The sequence below is a fragment of the Rana temporaria genome, chromosome 4 (genome assembly GCF_905171775.1).
Source record: "Rana temporaria chromosome 4, aRanTem1.1, whole genome shotgun sequence".
Taxonomy (NCBI): Eukaryota; Metazoa; Chordata; class Amphibia; order Anura; family Ranidae; genus Rana; species Rana temporaria.
The window spans coordinates 205,142,079-205,162,341 of record NC_053492.1 but is presented as its reverse complement, the minus strand read 5'-3'; the positions used below and the strand labels follow the sequence as shown (position 1 = coordinate 205,162,341).

Here is a 20,263-nt window from a genome sequence, read left to right as displayed (position 1 = left end):
TGAAGTGACGTCAGCCACATCGGTCTTTAGCTCGCTATTGATTGAAAACGAGTGTAGAAAACCCTGCATAAGTGGAGGAATGGTTAAGTAAAATTGTTTTTCCACTTCCCTTAGACAAGGTCTTTCATCTTCTTACTCTCCTCCAGCTTGAGTATCCACATGGAGATCAATTGTGAACAAGGGCCTTTTCACTGTAATGGAATAACCCTTGCAGTATGGTCACAGCCCCACTCCAATGGGGGATTTTTACTTTCCCTGAAGTTCAGCTTTAAGCAGAGAGAACTCCGTGCCACACCCATCGGGTTATACAAGACACATTGCAGGCTCCCAACCCCCAGCCTGCAATTTATGAATGTCATAAAATGCAGGCCATGGTATAGAACACCGTTTTGGTGTATAATGGAGAGCAAATAGCAGCATCACTCAACACCATATAGTTTACAGTGAACTGTGACACACAGAATATACTTTGAATTAATTGTAATGTTTAGTTATAAATTAGGATTTGTTTGAACATTGTTGTTCCAGTGAGATTATCAGTTAAAAGAGATATAAAGGTTCTAAAACTCAGCTCACCTGTGTGCATTTCGAACCCCCAGAACAGGAGACATCTCACCCATCAGTAGTTTTAGCATTGTGGATTTTCCTGCTCCATTCTCTCCCACCTACAATATGTAATGTGAAAACACACATCATTGGCCATAACCATATGTTTACAAAATTCTGTAATGCAGACCACACTATATTAGAACCTACCACACAGATTCGCGAGTCCAGGTCTGCAGATACTGAAAGTTTCTTAAAGATTGGCTTTTCTGAAGAATACCAGAAATCAGCCTCATCCAACTGTAGAATTGGTGGAGAAAATTTTTCAAAGGCATCAGGAAACCTTCAGGGATCATAAAAAAAGTAAATGGCTGAAATGATTATCGCTTTCAGTACCTTGCTAAAAACATGCTTATATTTTAGCCCATTTACCTTAAGATCACTTCAGTATCCTTTTCTAGAGGTTGGAGTTCGGGCCTTAGGAAAAAAATATAAAATAAAAAAAGTAAGTTGACACCCTTTTACCAAAAAATAACTCCCATCACGGTTATAATGAAAGACTTACAGTTTCTCCAACAGTTTCAGCTTACTCTGCACCTGAGCGGCCCGGTTGGCATTGTATCGAAATCGATCAATAAAGACCTGTAACAAAAACAAACAGTCTTAAAGGGTCACTAAAGGAAAAAAAATGTTTTGCTGAAATGACTGTTTACAGGGTATAGAGACATAAAAGTTTACTGATTCCTTTTAAAAATGATTAAAAATAGATTAAATTCAATCATATAATGTGCCTGTAGTTTCACTTTCGTTTTTAAACTGGTTTCATGTTTCTGTGAAGTAAAGAGACCCACAGAACAAAAACAAACAAATCCAGGGCAGTGTTTTGTTTTTAAAATGAATCTGATTGGTTCTGAGGAGTTTTAGACACACAGCTTGGACCACAGTGAGAAGCTCCCATGAGATTTTTCATAAGGAGCCAGACAAGCAGGAAGTGTGGAGATCACAGCAGAATTACAGCTACTTCAAAGCAAAAACATGAAAAAGGACATGAAACCAGTACTGCAGTAAGGTAAAGGAAGCTATTTAGTGATCCTTTAAGTGTCCTGGAAAGGAATCTTTTGATGACAGAAATATGTAGGCTCACAATGCTCACCCTCCTAGGCCGGCACATGCCACTGAACTCTTCTGCACATTTTCAGGGCTGCCCAGATACCGACACTGGACCGACCGACACTTGACCGACACTTGACCGACCCCCCCCTTCTCCAGTCTTGCTGTACCTGAAGACGATCACCCGCTAGGAGACATCGAATTTTCGCTTCACCAGTGTGGGGATTTGAAATCCCTGTGGCTTAATCTCCTAAACATATCACGTAAAAGGTACCTATGAGATATACTAATCGGTCGGCACTGACCAATCAGAACCAGCCTAGCATGTCATGTCAGTGGGGGAGAAAAAGAGTAAAAAGCAGCAGGGATTTCAAATTCCCAAACCTGTGAAGTGGCGACATACGGGTGATCGCTGGTCTCAGGTTCAGTAGGGGGGGGGGGGGGTTGGTGGAGGGTTTCTTGTGCAAGTTCACCCAACAGATTTTCAGTAAAGGTGAACTTGCACTTTAAATGATCTTTGGTCCCTCACGAGACACTGTACATCTCTTCTGCAATAAAGAGTCTTCCTGCTTGCAGTTCTTTAACTAGAGACTTTAGTTCCACTTTAACTCAACATATCTGTCAAAAACTAATTAGACTTACACTTTACAGAACTACAAGTATAAGGTTCCCAGCATTACCTGTATGTGTTCACGATACTGATGTTGTGCCTCATACTCCCTCTGCTGATTCTTCAATCGCTCCTCCTTTATTTTTAGAAAGCTTTCAAAGTTACCACGGTACCCTTCCAACCGCTGGCTATGTAAATGCACAATGTCTGTGGCCACTGCATTCAGGAAGTTACGGTCGTGGGAAACAACCAAGATGGTTGAGGGCCAGGTCTGCAAAATGGTTCAAGATGTTACATTACAAAAATGCAAAGGCAATGTCTAAAAGCCAGCCATGAAACCAACCGTTGGCATACAGACCTGCAAGTAGTTCTCCAACCACAAAATGGCACGCACATCCAACATGTTTGTAGGCTCTATGCAAATAAAAAAAATATAAAGTTTAATCCATGAAAAATTTATGACTGAGAAGGTATCCGGGGTGGTGTTGTGGTGGGTCTAGTGGCTTATCTGTCCTATCTAAGGTTACTCTTTGCATGGTGTATGTTCTCCATGTATTAATATAGGTTTCCTCTGGGAACTTCCTCTCACCACCACAACACACACTGGTAGTTTACCTGGTTTTTAAGCAAATGGGCCCTGGCTTGTGTGTAAAAGCTTTACGACTGACATTGACATATTGTAAGCACTTTAGAGGAAACAGTGTATAGGAATTGTTTTATGTATCCTGTACCTTGTAGTATTGACACGTTATAAATAAAACATGATAGGAAGCCTGCACATGAGAATACTTACCATCAAGTAACAGCAGATCTGGTCTGATAAAAAAAAAAAATAATAATATGTTAATATTCTGTATGTCTAAATACATGTATATATATATTTTTTTCTCATCACCACTACTAATAATTTAAAAGTAAAACAAAAACTTTTACCTTGCAAAAAGAGCACGAGCCAATGCCAACCTCATACGCCAACCACCAGAAAACTCCCTGAAAACAAAAACATATGAAAACATACATACAGCTTCCTACAAAATGTTGGTTTTGCTGCATCAGCAATGTCAAGAAATACTTCCTGCAACAGAGGTTCTCAACCCTCATTCTCATTTCATTAGTTCCGATTAAAGCGGGGGTTCACCCTAAAGAAAAAAAAATGTTTCTAGCATGCCATCCAGCATACTAGTGCGAGCTACAGTATGCCTTTATTTTATTTTTTTGCGCCGTACTCACAGTTTAATCCCGTAGTTACGTTTCAGACTCCCCGCGGGGAATGGGCGTTCCTATGCAGAGGGAACGTGATTGACGGCCAGGTATGGCGCGTCACGCTTCCCAAAAATAGCCGAAATAGGACTTGGCTCTTCACGGCGCCTGCGCAGTAGTCTGTGCGCAGGCGCCGTGAAGAGCCGAGTCCTACTCCGGCTATTTTCGGGAAGCGTGACGCGCCATAACCGGCCGTCAATCACGTTCCCTCTGCATAGGAACGCCCATTCCCCGCGGGGAGTCTGAAACGTAACTACGGGATTAAACTGAGTACGGCGCAAAAAAAATAAATAAAGGCATACTGTAGCTCACGCTAGTATGCTGGATTTTTTTATGGTAAAAACTTGTTTTTTAGGGTGAACCACCACTTTAAATCAGCAAAATTCAAACCCATAGCCTTTGTAACAATCTTCTACTGAGGGACCTAAATAATCCTGACAACCAGTTGTAGCCATTACAGAGTGGTGAGCAGATAGGCTCTTAGAGGAAATGCCTTGAAATATAAACTATTGTCAAAAGTATTGGGACACCTGCCTTTACAAGCACATAAACTTCAATGGCTTCCCAGTTTTAGTCTGTAGGGTAAACATTGAGTTGGCCCACCCTTTGCAGCTATAACAGCCGCAACTCTTCTGGGAAGACTGTCCACAAGGTTTAGGAGTGGGTCTATGGGAATGTTTGATCATTCTTCCAGAAGCGCATTTGTGTGGTCAGGCACCGATGTTGGATGAGAAGGCCTGGCTTGCAGTCTCGGCTCTAATCCCAAAGGTGTTCTATCATGTTGAGATCAGGACTCTGTGCAGGCCAGACAAGTTCCTCCACCCCAAACACTCATCCATGTCTTTAGGGACCTTGTTTGTGCACTGGTGCAGTCATGTTGGAACAGGAAGGGGCCATCCCCAAACTGTTCCAAAAGGGAGAGTTCCACCAAAAAAGTGTAGCTGCTGACTTTTATTAAAATCGGACACTCGCTTGTCCCAGGTTCCAGCCATGCGGGCGTACTAAGCAGTGCTCGTCTCCCCCTCCTCTCTGTGGCGCCGGCATCGTGACTGTGGGCGCCTGGCTGCCGCTTCACAGTTCCATTTTTGGGTGAAACTCCGCTTTAAAGTGGTTCTTTACCATAGGAACACTTAAAAAAAAGTAGCAGCTACAAATACTTTAGTTCCAGCCTTTTAATAAAAGCACACTTATCTGTCTAAGCGTCTGAACCTGTTCTTCACTGGTTTTTGGGTCCCCGGGCCAGCATCTTTAGTATGGGAAGTCAGCTGTGACTCCTTTTGGATTCACAAAAGGCTACCCCACCGTGGTGTGCTTTGTGAATGTGTCCCAAAAGGCGGCACAAACAAAGGTGAAGGGGAGGTCTACTTCCATTAAGATTGTCTAGGCAAAGTGGGAGCAGGCACCTATCAAAACTGGGTACCCGCTCCCCCTCTCCCCCCCCAAAAAAAAAAAAAATGCCCAAAAGGGTGGTAGAGGGGGGTGGTGGAGGTGGAAAAGCATAACTTTCCTTTTAGCGTGAAGATCTGCTTTAAAAGTAAAATCCATTTCTTTGAGTCCATTGAAGAATGCAGAATATCACAGACTGTCAGGTTATACATAGCTGCCTGTAGGAGGATTGGACACTGGCAAACACAAAGGTTGTGGGCCACCCCATGATAACTGCTCCTACTCCCAGCATACTTCAGTTTTGTGGTAAAGTAGTACCAAGAACATGATCATAAACACAGTGGGAGGGGGGTAGGACATGTCTCCCAGAATGGACTCCAAAAAATGGCTTTTACAGCAAGTACAAAAATCCATTGAGGGACACAGGAATTCAGAGATTACAAGGTCATCAAAAAAAAACAGTCACTGCCCCTACCTATAACTTGTGTTCACAGCAAGGAGCACTGGAAGGGGCGCACGCCAAAAAACACACAGAATTTCCAAGCTCAACTTACCCAAGGAGCCTTGATGGGCTGCAGCCAACGCATGTATTTGCAAATGCGTGCAACTAAACCCATGTTTTTAACGCACTGTTAGACAGGTGAATTTGGTTGGTTGCCGATTGGTTGGTAAGTTGAGCTTGGAAATTGTGTGTTTTTTGACATGCGTTTGCCCTTCCAGTGCTCCTTGCTGTGAAGACCAGTTATAGGTAGGGGCAGTGACTGTTTTTTGTATTGTTGTCATTGTGGTCAGGCAACACACTAGCACCTTTGCTGCCATTGTGCAATGTGCTGGGTGTTTAGTGTGTTCCTGCTCCTTTAACCACTTGCCCACCGCCCACTGTAAATATACGTCCTGTTTTTAAAGATGGATATCTCGGTAACGGCAGCAGCTGCTGCCACAACCGAGATATCAATCTCTTCAGTGGGCGGTGGTGTACACGATAACGGCGGTCTCCGCAGCGGATTCGCCGTTATCGGTGGTGGGAGAGGGCCCCCCCTCCCGCGCCCTCCGCCGCTTACCAGAGCCGTCGGTAGCGGCGGAGGCGATCGGGTGTGTTCGGCAGCTGTGTGGGGTTGCGAGTGAAGGAAAAATGTCCTTCACCCGTCCCCATAGGTCTGCTGGGCGGAAGTGACGTCAAAACGTCAGTCCAGCCCAGCGTCTTAAAGAAACATATTTTTTTTGTCATTTGAAAAAATGACAGTTTCAATTTTTTTTTTCTTTTTTTGCATTTAAGTCTAAATATAAGATCTGATGTCTTTTTGACCCCAGATCTCATATTTAAGAGGACCTGTCATGCTTTTTTCTAATACAAGGGATGTTTACATTCCTTGTAAAAGGAATAAAAGTGATCAATTTTTTTATTTTTTATTTCAGTGTAAAAAATTATAAAACGAAATAAAAAAATATAAGAAAACAAAAAACAATTTTTTAAATCGCCCCATCCCGACGAGCTCGCGCACAGAAGCGAACGCATACGCAAGTAGCGCCCGCATATGAAAACTGTGTTCAAACCACACAAGTGAGGTATCACCGCGATCGTTAGAGCGAGAGCAATAATTCTAGCCCTAGAGCTACTCTGTATCTCAAAAAATGCAACCTGTAGAATTTTTTAAACGTCGCCTATCGAGATTTTTAAGGGTAAAAGTTTGACGCCATGCCACGAGCGGGCGCAATTTTTAAGCGTGACATGTTGGGTATCATTTTACTTGGCGTAACATTATCTTTCACAATATATAAAAAAATTGGGCAAAATTTATTGTCGTCTTATTTTTTTTTCCAAAAAAAGTGCACTTGTAAGACCGCTGCGCAAATACGGTGTGACAAAAAGTATTGCAATGACTGCCATTTTGTTCCCTAGGATGTCTGCTAAAAAATATATATAATGTTTGGGGGTTCTGATTAATTTTCTAGCAAAAAAAATGTTATTTTTACATGGAGAGAAGTGCCAGAATAGGCCCGGTGGGCAAGTGGTTAAGGAGGGTTGGGCTCCCTCCAGTCATCTGCCCTTCATCTATCCATCAGCATACATGTGCTTCCACTGAGGAGACTCTTTAAATTTTAGAGTTAGGGTCTGCTGTACACAGGGAGCCTTGGACGGGGCCTGCAGCTTACGCATGTATTTGGAAATGCGTGCAACTAAACCCCTGTTTTTAACGCACCGTTATACAGGTGAATTCGGTTGGTTGGTAAGTTGAGCTTGGAAGGTCATCTAAAAGCAGTCCAACTGAGGGGTGAGCAACCGCAACAAGCACTAACAGAACTTAAAAAAAAGAAGAAAAAAAAAAACACGACAACAGAACTAAGAACTGCCTGCAGCTTAAAGAGCCACCTAAAAAAACTTCTGGCATCAGAAGAGCCACCTGGGTAAAACTTTAAGAATATGTAAAGAAAAGACTGGATGAGGCGGCATCCTTGCAAATCTGGGTTGCTTGATGCTGAAAAGTCCAAGAAACACTCTCAGATCTAGTAGAGTGCACCTTGGTAGAAAAGGCTGGAACCCAATCCTTAAAACTTTAAGCTTAAATAATGGTCTTTCTGAGCCACTGAGAAATGATGGAAGGAGACCATCAGGAATGACAAGGAGAGTCAGTCTTTTCAATGGAGGCAGTGGCTGCAAGCTGGAGCCAGACAGAGGGATGGAAAGATTATGTCCCGATTAGGTGGAAGGCAGAAATTATCTTCAGGACAAAAAAACATTTCAAATCTACCTCATCCTGGTGCAAGATCAGAAAGGTTTTCTTTTAGCTGAGACACTCACCTTGCAGACGTGATATCAACAAAAAACACAACCTTGTAAGTGAGGGTGGAAAGGGGATTATCTCTGATCAATTCAATGTCAGTATTTTGAAGTGCAGAGAACAAAATTCAGATTCCGCAGACTCGCTGAGAACAGCAAAGGGGAAGCCACATAGAAGAAACCTATTTGTCCCTCAAAACCTGGGTTTCAACAACTATGCTGTTAAAGGCAGTTACCATGAAGAATAGTACTGTAAAATTGGACCTTGATCTAGACAAACTATTAGGTCACAAGCGATCCATAGAAAGTACAGGCCGGCAACTCGACAGCTTCTCCATAGAAAATATTTATTGAAACATTACAGCACTAACATCATCCAAAAACTCTGATGCGTTTTGGCCTTAGGCCTTCATCAAAGCATGTAAATGGCAGGTTGGGGATAGGGCTGGAATGTGAAGTTCTGGTAGGGATAGGATCCACTTTACCTCTGTTGCGATGGTGAGACTTCTGCTTCTTCCATCATGAATAACTGAATCTAGATTGGACAACCCTTCAGCTGGAAGGTCCAGTGTTGCAGGGAGAAACAAATCATCCTAAGCTCCAGAATCAGGATACAAGATTGCTCCGATGCCAAGTCCGCTGCACAGACAAGGTACCCAGGAATAACCCCCTTCTCCTGCCCTACAGGCAAGCATTCCTTCATAAGGACCACACAGAAGACCAGAAAAAAAGTACTTGAATTCAAGAGCAGAATTTCTAAGCGACCAAGCCAAGAAGTCAAAGGACTGGGCTTACTTGTCCCATGATGAAATTATGTTGTGATTTAGGGCTCTAGAGTGGAACTGGGCAAATGGGACAGCCTCAAAATGGAGGATTTCAGCAGTCCCTGGACTCTCACACAAAACTGAAGAGTTGAGCAACTCTTGATCTCAAAAGTCTGAGTCTGGGGGAGGAGACTTTAAAGTATCACCCAGTTTCAGCGCAGACTTCTGAAGATTTAGAAACTCATCAAGGTCTGGTTGGTCAGGGCTATGTTGTCTGCCAGAACCCACGCAGACTGCAGCAGAAGGCCATTTGAATAACCCACACTGAGGATGCCCTGAGAGCACAGATAGCAGCCAGCATCTTTGTGAACAGAAGGAGGGAATCGCTGATTACCCGTAAAAATTAGAAAAGTCCTTAATAGCCACAGAAGCTATAAAGTCTCACTGATGAAGGGAGGCTATGACCTACCCTGATGGATTCCATTTAGATTTTTTTTTGCTTGAATGAGGACATTTATGGCCTTCAGAACCCCTAGTATCCTTCTGCCACAGGGACTGGGCCAAAGATGTCCTGCTCCAGGAGACCCACCATGGTTATATGGACATTTGTTAACCTGTGCTGTGACACAGGTAAGTTGTAAGCAATAAACCAGGGAGGAGGCTGGTAGCAAAACTCTACCTTAAAGTATATGGAAACTGCCGTCTAGGATGCTGGTTGTCCAAGTGTCCACAAAGGCCAACAGATTTCCCCGGCGTTAGGAAGCCATCTAATGCTGAAGATTATTTATTTGGGGGAATTGGGAGTCCATGACTTATGGGCAGACTGGGTGCCAAATTTGGGTTTAGCTTTAGAAGTTTATACATGGGACTACCAAAAGGGACCGCTAACAGCCCACCCACACTGTAATTCAAATCTGCGCATAAGCTTCTAATGCTCTGTGACCAAGGTATCAACTGCCATTGTGATACCTCCTAAAAGCCTTCGAAAAGTCAGAGTTTGACAGATTAAGGTCATGGTCAGGATAAGATGAATGGAACCCAAACGCACGTTTTGCCACAATTCCTAATCACCCAAAGGTTAATGGGGCCTAAAAAATGGAAATATGGAAATACTACAACCTGGTTATCATAAATAAATTCTGACTGTTGCATGTTTAGATTACAAGATTCTGGTCTTAAATTGCAATTCTGTCAGTAGTGTCCCTCAATGCAAGATCAATGACAGCATTACATCATCGTGAATTTTGTTGTAAACATGGACTTACTTAGTCAGCTGCTGCTGCATAGTGTGCTTGAATCCCAAACCAGCGAGAACCACAGAGGCTCTGAAATGAGAAAACACAATAAGATTATACTCTCAAAAGAATATTCTGAAGGGAACAGGGCTCAAGTCCTGCGGGAACGCATGGGAACGGAGTTCCTGCACTTTTTTCACAGCAGGAACGCAGTTCCCTTTGCAGGACTAGAGCAGCCGAGAGCAGCCGAGCCACCCGAGCCAATCCTTCACTAAGCGGCGATGCCCAGCTCGAGTCACTGTCAGGGGCAGCCGAACCTTAGTAATCCTTTATGTTACTGGCTGCTTCCTGTATATGGATTCATCGGGTAGTGTGCGGCTATTCCGTCACTTCCTCGATGCCGCAATGTCTCCTGGGAGCTTTTGTCATTGTTCCCAAGATACATTGTGGAGGTCTGCCGCAAGTTATCTCGGGATTTAGAAAGAACTTGTGGTTTAGTAATTATGCATATGAGCGTATCATTTTTTTTTTTTTTTGGTGGGGGAGTGGATCTTGGGTGGGAGTTCCCACACTTTTTTCCCCAGGACTTGACCCCTGGAAGGGAACCAAAATATTATACTGTACCTGGCTGGTGCTTTGTCTGCTTCAATTTCTTCCAGTTTGCTGTATATCTCTGTTAGACGAGTACTCTCTGAACCATCACCTCTGAAGATACACATAAAACAAAAAGGTAATCATGAATAGTTAAAAGCTAAAAACAGCTTTGCTCACAAACTATATACTTTTATTTGCATAAGTGGTTTAAAACAAATATAAAAGCCATCTGCTGTAAATAAGGATTGCTATAGCAAAAATGTAAGCATTATAACTTTGTGAATTGATCTTATGATTCATAAAAACCTTTCAAATTACAGTCGGTTTCCATGTCATGGCTCCTGGTAGCATCCGATTTATGTCTGTGTAAGATCTTCGCTGTGAGTCTGACATTTAACCTTAGGATGGCTTCACACTGCCCCAGTGCACTTCCGCTGCACTTGGGGTAAAGTGCAGCTAACCAGCAGGTTTTGTGTGGATTAGCTGCGCCTCCCCATAGACTTCTATTATGTTCCATGGTTTTGGTTCGGTTTTTCAGAAAGCACAACAAAGATACAGTTTGCATGAGTTTTGATGTGCTTTCTGAAACCACACTAAAAATGCAAGACCTCATAGAAGTCTATGGGAAATGGCATCTAACCCGCATAAAAAAACACGGGTTAGCTGCACTTTAGCAAAAGCGCAGCGGGGTCACGTGAAGCCATCCTAAGTTTTCAAATTGAAAGGTTTAAACAAACAAAAAAAAAAAAAGTGTACCTGGGAAGTAAATATGGCATAACAAATATGCAGATTATTTTGTCCTATTGGGCTATTCGGATATAGAGTGCACACTGGATGCCATTATATCTCAGTGGATGGGCTAGAATACATAGTTTCCCTGCAGCATTGTTATGTTATTTATGCTTTTTGTTTTCAATTATTCCACCCCATTTTGTTACTAAATGAGTAAAGATGACAATCCAGATATACTTTACTAATAATACAACCCCTGTTACAAGTCTAGCAAGACAGTACGTCATGCAACATCAGTTAATAAAAAGAGAACCTTTCATAGAAAAGATAAAAGATGCCATCGTCAACACGGTTCTGAAAACACTTTTGTGCCATTCTGCTGATCCTCTGGGTTCACAACATAGCAAACGCCACTGATCCAGTGCAAGTAACAGGTCAGGGGTTCGGACATTGTCCTTGGCCTCAGTGGGGGAGGTTTACTAAAACTGGTGCACACAGAATCTGGTTTAACTGTGCATAGTAAACAATTGGTATCCAATGTAAGATTGTTCAATTAAGCTTTGACAATAAAACCTAGAAGCTGACTGGTTAATATTCGCAGCTGCGCCAGTATAATAATTCTCCCGCAGTAACTCATCAAGTGAGGAGGCTGAAGAATTATAGCTTTATTATTTCAACATTAGCACTGTACATGACAAAATGAACAGGACAAATCTGATGAGCCATACAACGCCATATATGCTGCAGTATTTTTTAAGAATGAACTTTAGCTTACTTTCCAGCACTGATCTTTGCATTCAGTGCTTTCTCTTCACGTAGAAGGCTCTCGCGTAAAGTATCGCACTCTAATACACTTTGCAGTGCTGGGGTATCATCACCATCCACCTCTTGTTCCACATGCAGGATGCTGATGTGTGAAGGAACACGAAGGCTACGACCAGCAAGCATCTTCAATAACGTTGTTTTACCCAGACCGTTTCTCCCGACCAATCCATATCGGCGACCTGATGCCAAATGCAACTCTGCACCTGTGAGCAGGACTCTATTGAACAAATAAAAGAATAAACCACCATTATAAAAGTTTAAAAAAAGTAATTTTGAAGGCCAACTGCACCCAAAAATACAAACGCAAAAGTTTGATGGAATATAGTCTGTGTGTGCGTGCATGGGGGGGGGGGGGGGGGGGTGTGTAAAGCAGGAACTTACCTGAATGGCACAATCACATTGTTCCCTTTCTGTCTCCCTTCAGGTTCTACATTCTGAATAATTTAAAATTGCAGGATTAGGGCTCCCCCACCAGCATTCCTTACTAGAATGGCTGGTGGATACAGGATTTCCAGTCTGATTACTGAGAATACTACTGCTGCTCCAGGGAGGATGTGAAAACTCCAGCTGTCCAACATCTTATCTAGTGTCCTATTTACTAATCTGTGCCTTTTTTTTTAACATACTGGACTTCACCAAAAGATTAATATATAGTATTGTCAAATTATTCAGCTTATGTCAGAATATGTACCGTATTTATCGGCGTATAACGCGCACCTAATTTTAAGAGGGAAGTTTCAGGAAAAAAAAAAATTTAAATAAAGAATTATTTTGGAATTATTTGGGGGATTTATTCAGTGCTTGGATAATGAATGTCAGACAGGTTGTATCGTTTAAAAAAAAAAAAAAAAAACATACAACCTGTCTGACATTCATTATCCAAGCCCTGAATAAATCCCCAAAATAATTCCAATAAATAAAAATAAAAAAACGAACTGAAATGTTTTTTTTTTATTAATTTATTGGAATAATTTTGGAATTATTTGGGGGATTTATTTATTCAGTGCTTGCAGGTTTTTTCTTTTTTAAACATTTCAGTTCATTTTTTTAACATTTTTTATTGGAATAAATGAATTCAGGGCTTGGACAATGCTCAAACACCCCCCCCCCCAATTAATCCTTTAATTCTGAGCGATTTGTACCTTTTTAATGGAGCAGATTCCTCTCAGTGGCTCAGAGTCTCGCGGTAGTCAGCGTAGCCATGGTAACCCTCTGCACAGCGGGAAAGTTACGCTGACTACCGCCAGACTTGGAGCAGGAGGCGTCCTCTGTCCACTGCAGCCTGAGACCCGCACAGAACCCAGGCTCCAGCGCTGATCACAGCACTAAAGTGGGCACTAAAGATGTGCGGGACTGGGGATCGAGTCCCACACATCACCCAGGCTCTGACAGTGGCTCCGATGCGATCTCCGATGCCGATTACAGCACTGCAGTGGGGGGGATGGCTGCCGGAGATCGAGCGCTCGAGACCCGCACATCACACAGGCTGACCCGCACATCACAAAGGCTCCGACGGTGTCTCCAAAGAGGATTACAGTATGTACAGTGTTGTAGAGTAAGTACAATGTTTTTTTGTAAATGCATATCGGCGTAAACCGCGCACATCGGCGTATAACGCGCACATGCTTTTTCCACATTTTTTTCAAGATGAAAAAGTGCGCGGTATACGCCGATAAATACGGTACATATCCAAATAACATAAGCCCTTTAATACATATTTTTTGGCAATAATGAATGACCTACCCCATCATGCTCTCATTTTCTCTCCTGGAGAAACATAGGACCCTAACAAAAAGTGTGTTGTAAGGGTTTACAACCACTTTTATTTTCAGTTCAAGAAGCAGGTAAACTTCAATAGTGAATAACGTGTGATTTTGCAAAACAACTTACATTGTGTGGGGGTCTTCATATGGTAAAGATAATATAGGTGCCAAAAACCTACCTTTCTCCAAAGGACACATCAAAGTTCTCAATCCTAATGTCATAAGATTTGTTCTTGCCACTGGATTCTATTCGATTCTCCTTTTTACTGCCAGCTTGACTGGCTGATGCCTCTTCCATCACTCTGTAGGTTATAAGTGAAAATGAAATACGTTTGAAGAAGCAAAAATGGTAGTCATTAACACACAAAATTAAAAGAACCTACAATGCCAATCCCCCAAAAAAGTTGGGATGCAGTGTAAAATCTACATAAAAACAGAATGCAATAATCTGCAAATCTCAAACCCATATTTTATTCACAATAGAAAACATCAAATGCTTAAACTGAAAAACGTACCATTCTGATAAAAAAATAAGGTCCTTTTGAAATTGACGGCAGCAACACGTTGGGACAGGGCAACAAAAAGCTGGCAAAGTAAGTGGTACTAACATGGAAGATCTGGAATAACATATTGCCACCAATTACAAAAATTACCTTATTTTTTCTTAAAAATTACAATTGTTCTCAGTTTAAACATTTGATACGTTTCTATTTTCTATTGTGAATAATATATGGGTTTATGAAGTTTGCAAATCATTGCATTCTGATTTTATGTAGATTTTACTTTTTTGGAATCAGGGTTTTATATTGAGAGACATTTAAAGCCTGTCATTGGGGTCTTACAATCAATCATGACAAATCTCGAGCACTAAATAGATCTTTGCACCTTGTTTGTTGTGTGGCCAAGAGACGGGCACGTTCTTTCACCTGCCTAAAAATCCAAGCTCCTTGGAAACAAGTTGTAACCTTCTTGCATGATACTATGGGCTCCCCCATTACACCCGACCTCAGGCAATGTCTGCTTGGGATCTTCCCTGAAGAAATGGACAAATATACTAAAACTTTTCTCCATAAGTATTTTCGGCCAGAAAAATTATTGCCCGGAAATGTATGAGACCTCTGCCCCCTAATTTCTCAGAGTGGAAAGCAGAAATAAATGCAACCCTACCCTATATAACAAAATCTGGGACCGCTGGCTGAAGAATTCAGAGACATGCAGTTAATGATAGACCTGTCATCATTTATCAGTATTACACTGACTATTATTTGCTTTTTTTTTCTTTATTTTAAATGGTTTAATGCAAGTCACCTCATAACTACACATCAGTGTATGCTACTGTACGGCGCTTTATGTAGATGTTTTTATTGTAATATTGTACTATGAGACCATATTGTAACCTTTGTACATGTATCTGTTACTGACTGAATGCATCTTTACTCAACACCCTGTTTAACGTAAAAAAAAAAAAAAAAAAATTGATCTTTGCAGACCAGCTCTCAAAAAGCCCTTGAACAATCTTATAACATTTTATTTCCATTTGACGCCTTCCTTGCATACTTTATATTCCCATAACTATCCTGCACTGTATAAACATTTAACAGGAGACTTGGCTAGATGGCAGCTTCACCCTCCATTGTGGTTCGGCAGACTACACTCGATAAAAATGAATATTCTTCCGAGAATTTTATAATTTTTTTTTGCACTATACCAGCGGCACTTGTTAGATCTGGCCTGATGATATTTCAAAAGAAGCTTCTTCAGTTTATATGGGGAGACAAGTGGCCCAGGGTGAACAAAAGCACACCGTTTTCTCCAAAACAGAATGGAGGCCTAGGATTCCCCAATCTGTTGAAATATTTTTATGCTGCCCAATTAGCACAACTTACTAAATTTTACTCCCAACAGCCCCACACATTGTGGATGTGGGTGGAATCCTATTCCTGTAAATTTAAACAGATATCCCACGTTACGTGGTTGCCGACGAGGGATCGGCCTCCAATTCTATGCCCCTCCCTTTCCTTGTCACTAAGCACCTGGAATAGATTGTCCAAGTCTCAACTTCAAATCGCCTCACAATCCATTAGCTCCCCTCTTCCGAAACAAGGACTTCACCCCCCCCCTTGCATATGGATGGTGGTCCAATAAGGGTTTCATGTGGATTGCAGACCCGTGTGAATACAAAGGAATGCTATCTAAACAAACTATGATCAAAAAACACCAACTGCCGAACTCTGAACATTTTCGGTATACTCAAATACATCATTACCTGCATACCTTATCACGCAAATGTGATCTTGAAACTATGTCAGCCATGGAATATATGTTTCGCCGATATGATAGAATACAAGGTCGTATATCTGAAATATATACTATTCTAACCTATACCTCGGAAACAATCTGAGCTATATTGCTAGATGGGAACAGGATATTTAGGAAACCCTGGAACTTGAGGAATGGCACTCGATAGCGCTAGCAGCTTCAAGATCACTCATCAACACTTCCATTGTAGAAGCCAACTATAAAAGGTAGACTGAGGTGGTATTTGGTACCGGCCAGATTGGCCACTTTTGTGCCAGGGGCTTCCTCCAAGTGTTTGAGGCTATGGGCAGGAAGGGACGACCTACCACATATTGTGGCAATGCCCCAAGGTACGGCGGTTCTGGATCAGAGTTTACAATAAAAAAAATTGTCGTCTTACTCAAATTAACCTGACCAAGTCCCCAAAACATGCTTTACTGAGATGTAGGGTTGAGGAGGCCTCCAAAACGCAGACTGCTCCTCACATTTATATTTGTTTCCGCTAAAATTAAATGAACGGTTGACAGCAATCTTACAGGATAAATTTAAGGTGTTTGAAAAAGGTATGGGGTCCATGAATCAGATATTTGACTAAATGATCCCCGGACTGTCGCTGGCTAGGTTTCCTCCTGACTGACATGGACAAGAGCGCGGAGCCCTTGCCTTTCTTTTCTCTCTCCCTCCTTTCATTTTTTATTGGTCCCCCCCTCTTTTAGGGGAGTTTGGTATTGTGGGGCACTCTGAAGATAAACTGAGGAGTCTCAATAGATTTGCAGGCTTGCTTTAAAGGGGTTGTAAAGACAAAAATATTTTCCTCTTAAATTAAAGTCTGACAGTAGCTGATAAAGTAAAAAGTAATGTTTTGCATTATAACTAGTTTGATACCTGTTGAAATGGAGCCGTTTTATTCACCTCCAGCACGTGAGAATCGTTATTCTCACTGACTTCCTGGTTTGCGGTGCGCATTCATTCTGGCTACATCACGGCCTAATGGGAACTACAGTTCCCATTAGGCTTAGCCTCCATGCCTGTGAGGGATAAGAGGGCATCTTCACGCAGGGCTGTAGTCATAGGGAGGGGGTGAGCACATTCTGCTTTCCACCATGCAAAACGGCTCAGATGTTGGTGGAAAGCAAGAAGAGGAGAGACAGGAAATGGCATTTTTAAACCTGGATTACTGTATTTTGGAGGTCAAAGGGAAAAACGAGGTAAGTGATATTTAAATGCTCTTGCTTACAGCAATCAATTGATCTAATAAAAAACGAACCTTTAGTGTTCATTTAAGCATACAGTAAGGTTTTTTATTACCCATCTGCTCATAAAAATGTTTTTTTACACTTACATATTCCCACCAACTTTCTGTGAGTCGCGTTCAGTTCGCTTTTCTTGCTTAGACTTCAGTTTAGCCTCAGCCTTTTCTAGCTTCTTTACGTTAACAGTCTGTACAGAAAAATTAGAAGTTAGCATTGTGATGTCAATCAAAAAGTAAATAATCATAAAACTATAACCTTTATTCTGCCATCTTATGAAATGTGGTTGCACCGGGTATAAACTAAAGGAGGAATTCAACAAAAGCCATACTGTAAAACTGTTACAGAGTTGCTAAGGTTCAATAAAGACACGAGTCAAACCTGTGTGGGTGGGGGATATGTGTTTATGTCAGTAATAATTCCCATATCCATGTATACTGTGTTCACTAATGTGCCAATCCAATGGTTAAAAAAAAAAAAAAATACACACATACACATACACACTCCCCGCTGACACCACCGCTTGTGGAAGGGAGCTCCACATCATTACCGTCCTGACAGTAAAGAACACTCTACGCAAAAAACAATATCAACTCATATGGAAGCAGGTATAGTAGAGTATATGCTTCACAAAAGGAGTGTGGCTACCATAACATTTGTAGCATGCACGCTCAAAAACCTGTCACATTATTGTGACATCACTGCCCTGTGCCATGCTGTTCTATGCTCTCCAAGCCTTGTTTGGAAATACACACCGCACGGCCATCTTCCATCCTCAGCGGTTACAAGAGAGGACTCTAGGAGCCACAGCTTTTAGCACTACAGGCTTTGACAGCTCACTACCCCATCCTTCCTGGGATCCGACTTGCTCCACATCAACCAGGGAGAAGTGGAACTACTGTGACCTGGTCACCCATCCTGCTCCTGGACACTACTTAGCCCAGAGATGTACTCTGCCATTGCAGCAGATGACGAGCCGATCGCTCGTCACCCTGCTGCTCCCCCCTCCATCCACGGTGAGGGAACCAGGAAGTGAAGCGCTCCGGCTTCACTGCCCGGTTCCCTACGGTGCATGCGCGAGTCGCGCCCGCCGATTGGCTCCCGCTGTGTGCTGGGAGCCGAGTGTTCCCAGCATACAACGGGGGACGGACGGGAAGCAAGAGAAAAACCCGTCTTTTGCCCGCATCGTAGGGCCGGAACTGGGTGCAGATACCTGTCTGTAGACAGGTATCTGCACCCCCCCTCCCCCCTGAAAGGTGTCAAATGTGACACCGGAGGGGGGGAGGGTGCCGATCAGCGGGACTCCACTTTAGAGTGGAGATCCGCTTTAAGGATATGCCAGGCCAATTTATGTCTTCCCGATCCCCACACAAAAGACTTTAGAATTGCCTCCATCTGCTTAAACACCTTCTGCTGTATGTATAAAGGGGCATGCCATATCATATACAGAATTTTGGGTAATAGTATCATTTTCACTAGATTGATCCTACCCATTACTCCTAATGGTAGTCGCGTCCATGCTTGGGTTCTAGATTTAATAATTTGAAAGAGGGGTTCTACATTTAGGGGGACGTACTCTTTAAGATTCCGTGTAACTTTCACCCCTAGATATTTAATCTCATCTACCCTTTTCAGAGGCAAGTCTGGCACTATCTCCTGCGGAAGCAAGTGATCGAGTGGGAGGATCCGAGATTTATCCCAGTTTATTTTAAGCCCTGAGTACTTCCCATTAGTCTCTATAATGTTTAGTGCCGCCCTCAACGAGGGACCCTGATCTGCCAAGTACAAGACTGTATCATCCGCGTACATGCCTATTTTGTCCCACGTCTCCCCTTTTTTCAATCCCATTACATCCGGGCTTGTCCTGATGGCCATTGCCAGTGGCTCTGCCGCCAGAGCATGCAGCAAAGGCGATAGTGGGCACCCCTGCCTCGTTCCCCTTTCCAAGGAGATCTGTTCTGAGAGCCAGCCGTTTACAAATACCCTGGCTCTGGGGGTCTGATACAGTAGCTTCACCCATCTGATGTAATTCGGACCAATCCCATAGTTTTTCAGGCACTCCCACAGATAAAGCCATTCAACGGAGTCGAATGCCTTAGCCGTGTCTAACACTACCACCACCCGAGTGCCGACGTTGTCATGTTGGGCCTGAACGTTCATGAAAAGCCTTCTAATATTCATCGCTGTATTTTTCCCAGGCATAAACCCAGTCTGATCTGGGTGTATCAGAGATAAGATAACTGTGTTCAATCTAGTTGATAAAATTTTGGCTAGGATCTTAATATCCACTGGCAGCAATGAGATAGGTCTATATGATTCCGGAAACAGTGGATCTTTACCCGGCTTGGGCAAAACAATGATTTGCGCTTCCTGCATAGAGGAGGGGATCTCCCCCCGTTCATACATGGATTGAAACAGTACTTTCAGTTTAGGGACAAGGGTCTCAGTATAGGTAGCATAAAATTCTAGGGGAAGGCCATCTAGTCCCGGGGCTTTGGATTTAGCCAGTTGTGAGATCGCTGTGTCTATCTCCTGGGTGGTTATGGGGGCCTCCAACTCCCGCGCCTGCACTGCTCCCAGCCTGGGGAATCTCAATGTGTGTAAATAGGCCTGTATCTCCTGTGCGGTGTGGTGACTCTGCGGAATTACAGAAATATTAATTTTCACAAAGTCTGCTGCCTCGAGTTTTAATGATATACTCTAGGATGTTATGAAGAGTGATCAGATGAATTGCAAAGTCCCTCTTAGCCATGAAAATGAACTTAATCCCATAAAAAACATTTCCACTCTATTTGTGAAGAAGACTTCAGGACCGTCTCCTACAGGTTATTCAGCTGTGAGATCGGGGCACCACCAGTGCAGAGCTTGCTCAGGAATGACAGAAGGCAGGTGTGAGTGCATTTGTACGCACAGTGAGGCAAAGCCTTTTGGAGGATGGCCTGGTATCAAGAAGGGCAACAAAGAAGCCACTTCGCTCCAGGAAAAACATCAGGGACAGACTGATATTCTGCAAAAGGTACAGAAATAGGACTGCCGAGTACAGTGGTAAAGTCATTTTCTCTGATAAATCCCCTTTCCGATTGTTTGGTGCATCCAGAAAAAAACCTTGTC

The 20,263-nt window shown here is 42.7% G+C and overlaps 1 protein-coding gene across 1 annotated transcript in view; it reads right to left on the bottom strand.

Annotated features, from left to right (window-relative positions):
• The window catches only part of ABCF3 (ATP binding cassette subfamily F member 3), a 38,210-nt gene that overhangs the window by 4,055 nt on the left and 13,892 nt on the right, over positions 1-20,263 (bottom strand). Inside the window, exons 5-17 of the mRNA XM_040349752.1 lie at positions 17,245-17,342; positions 13,784-13,906; positions 11,792-12,058; positions 10,315-10,395; positions 9,721-9,780; positions 3,200-3,256; positions 3,060-3,082; positions 2,625-2,680; positions 2,337-2,537; positions 1,112-1,188; positions 979-1,023; positions 757-889; positions 577-665 (exon numbers count right to left, since the gene is read on the bottom strand). Of these exons, the coding sequence (XP_040205686.1) occupies positions 577-665; positions 757-889; positions 979-1,023; positions 1,112-1,188; positions 2,337-2,537; positions 2,625-2,680; positions 3,060-3,082; positions 3,200-3,256; positions 9,721-9,780; positions 10,315-10,395; positions 11,792-12,058; positions 13,784-13,906; positions 17,245-17,342 (1,310 nt within the window). The remainder of the gene's footprint in view (positions 1-576; positions 666-756; positions 890-978; positions 1,024-1,111; positions 1,189-2,336; positions 2,538-2,624; positions 2,681-3,059; positions 3,083-3,199; positions 3,257-9,720; positions 9,781-10,314; positions 10,396-11,791; positions 12,059-13,783; positions 13,907-17,244; positions 17,343-20,263) is intronic.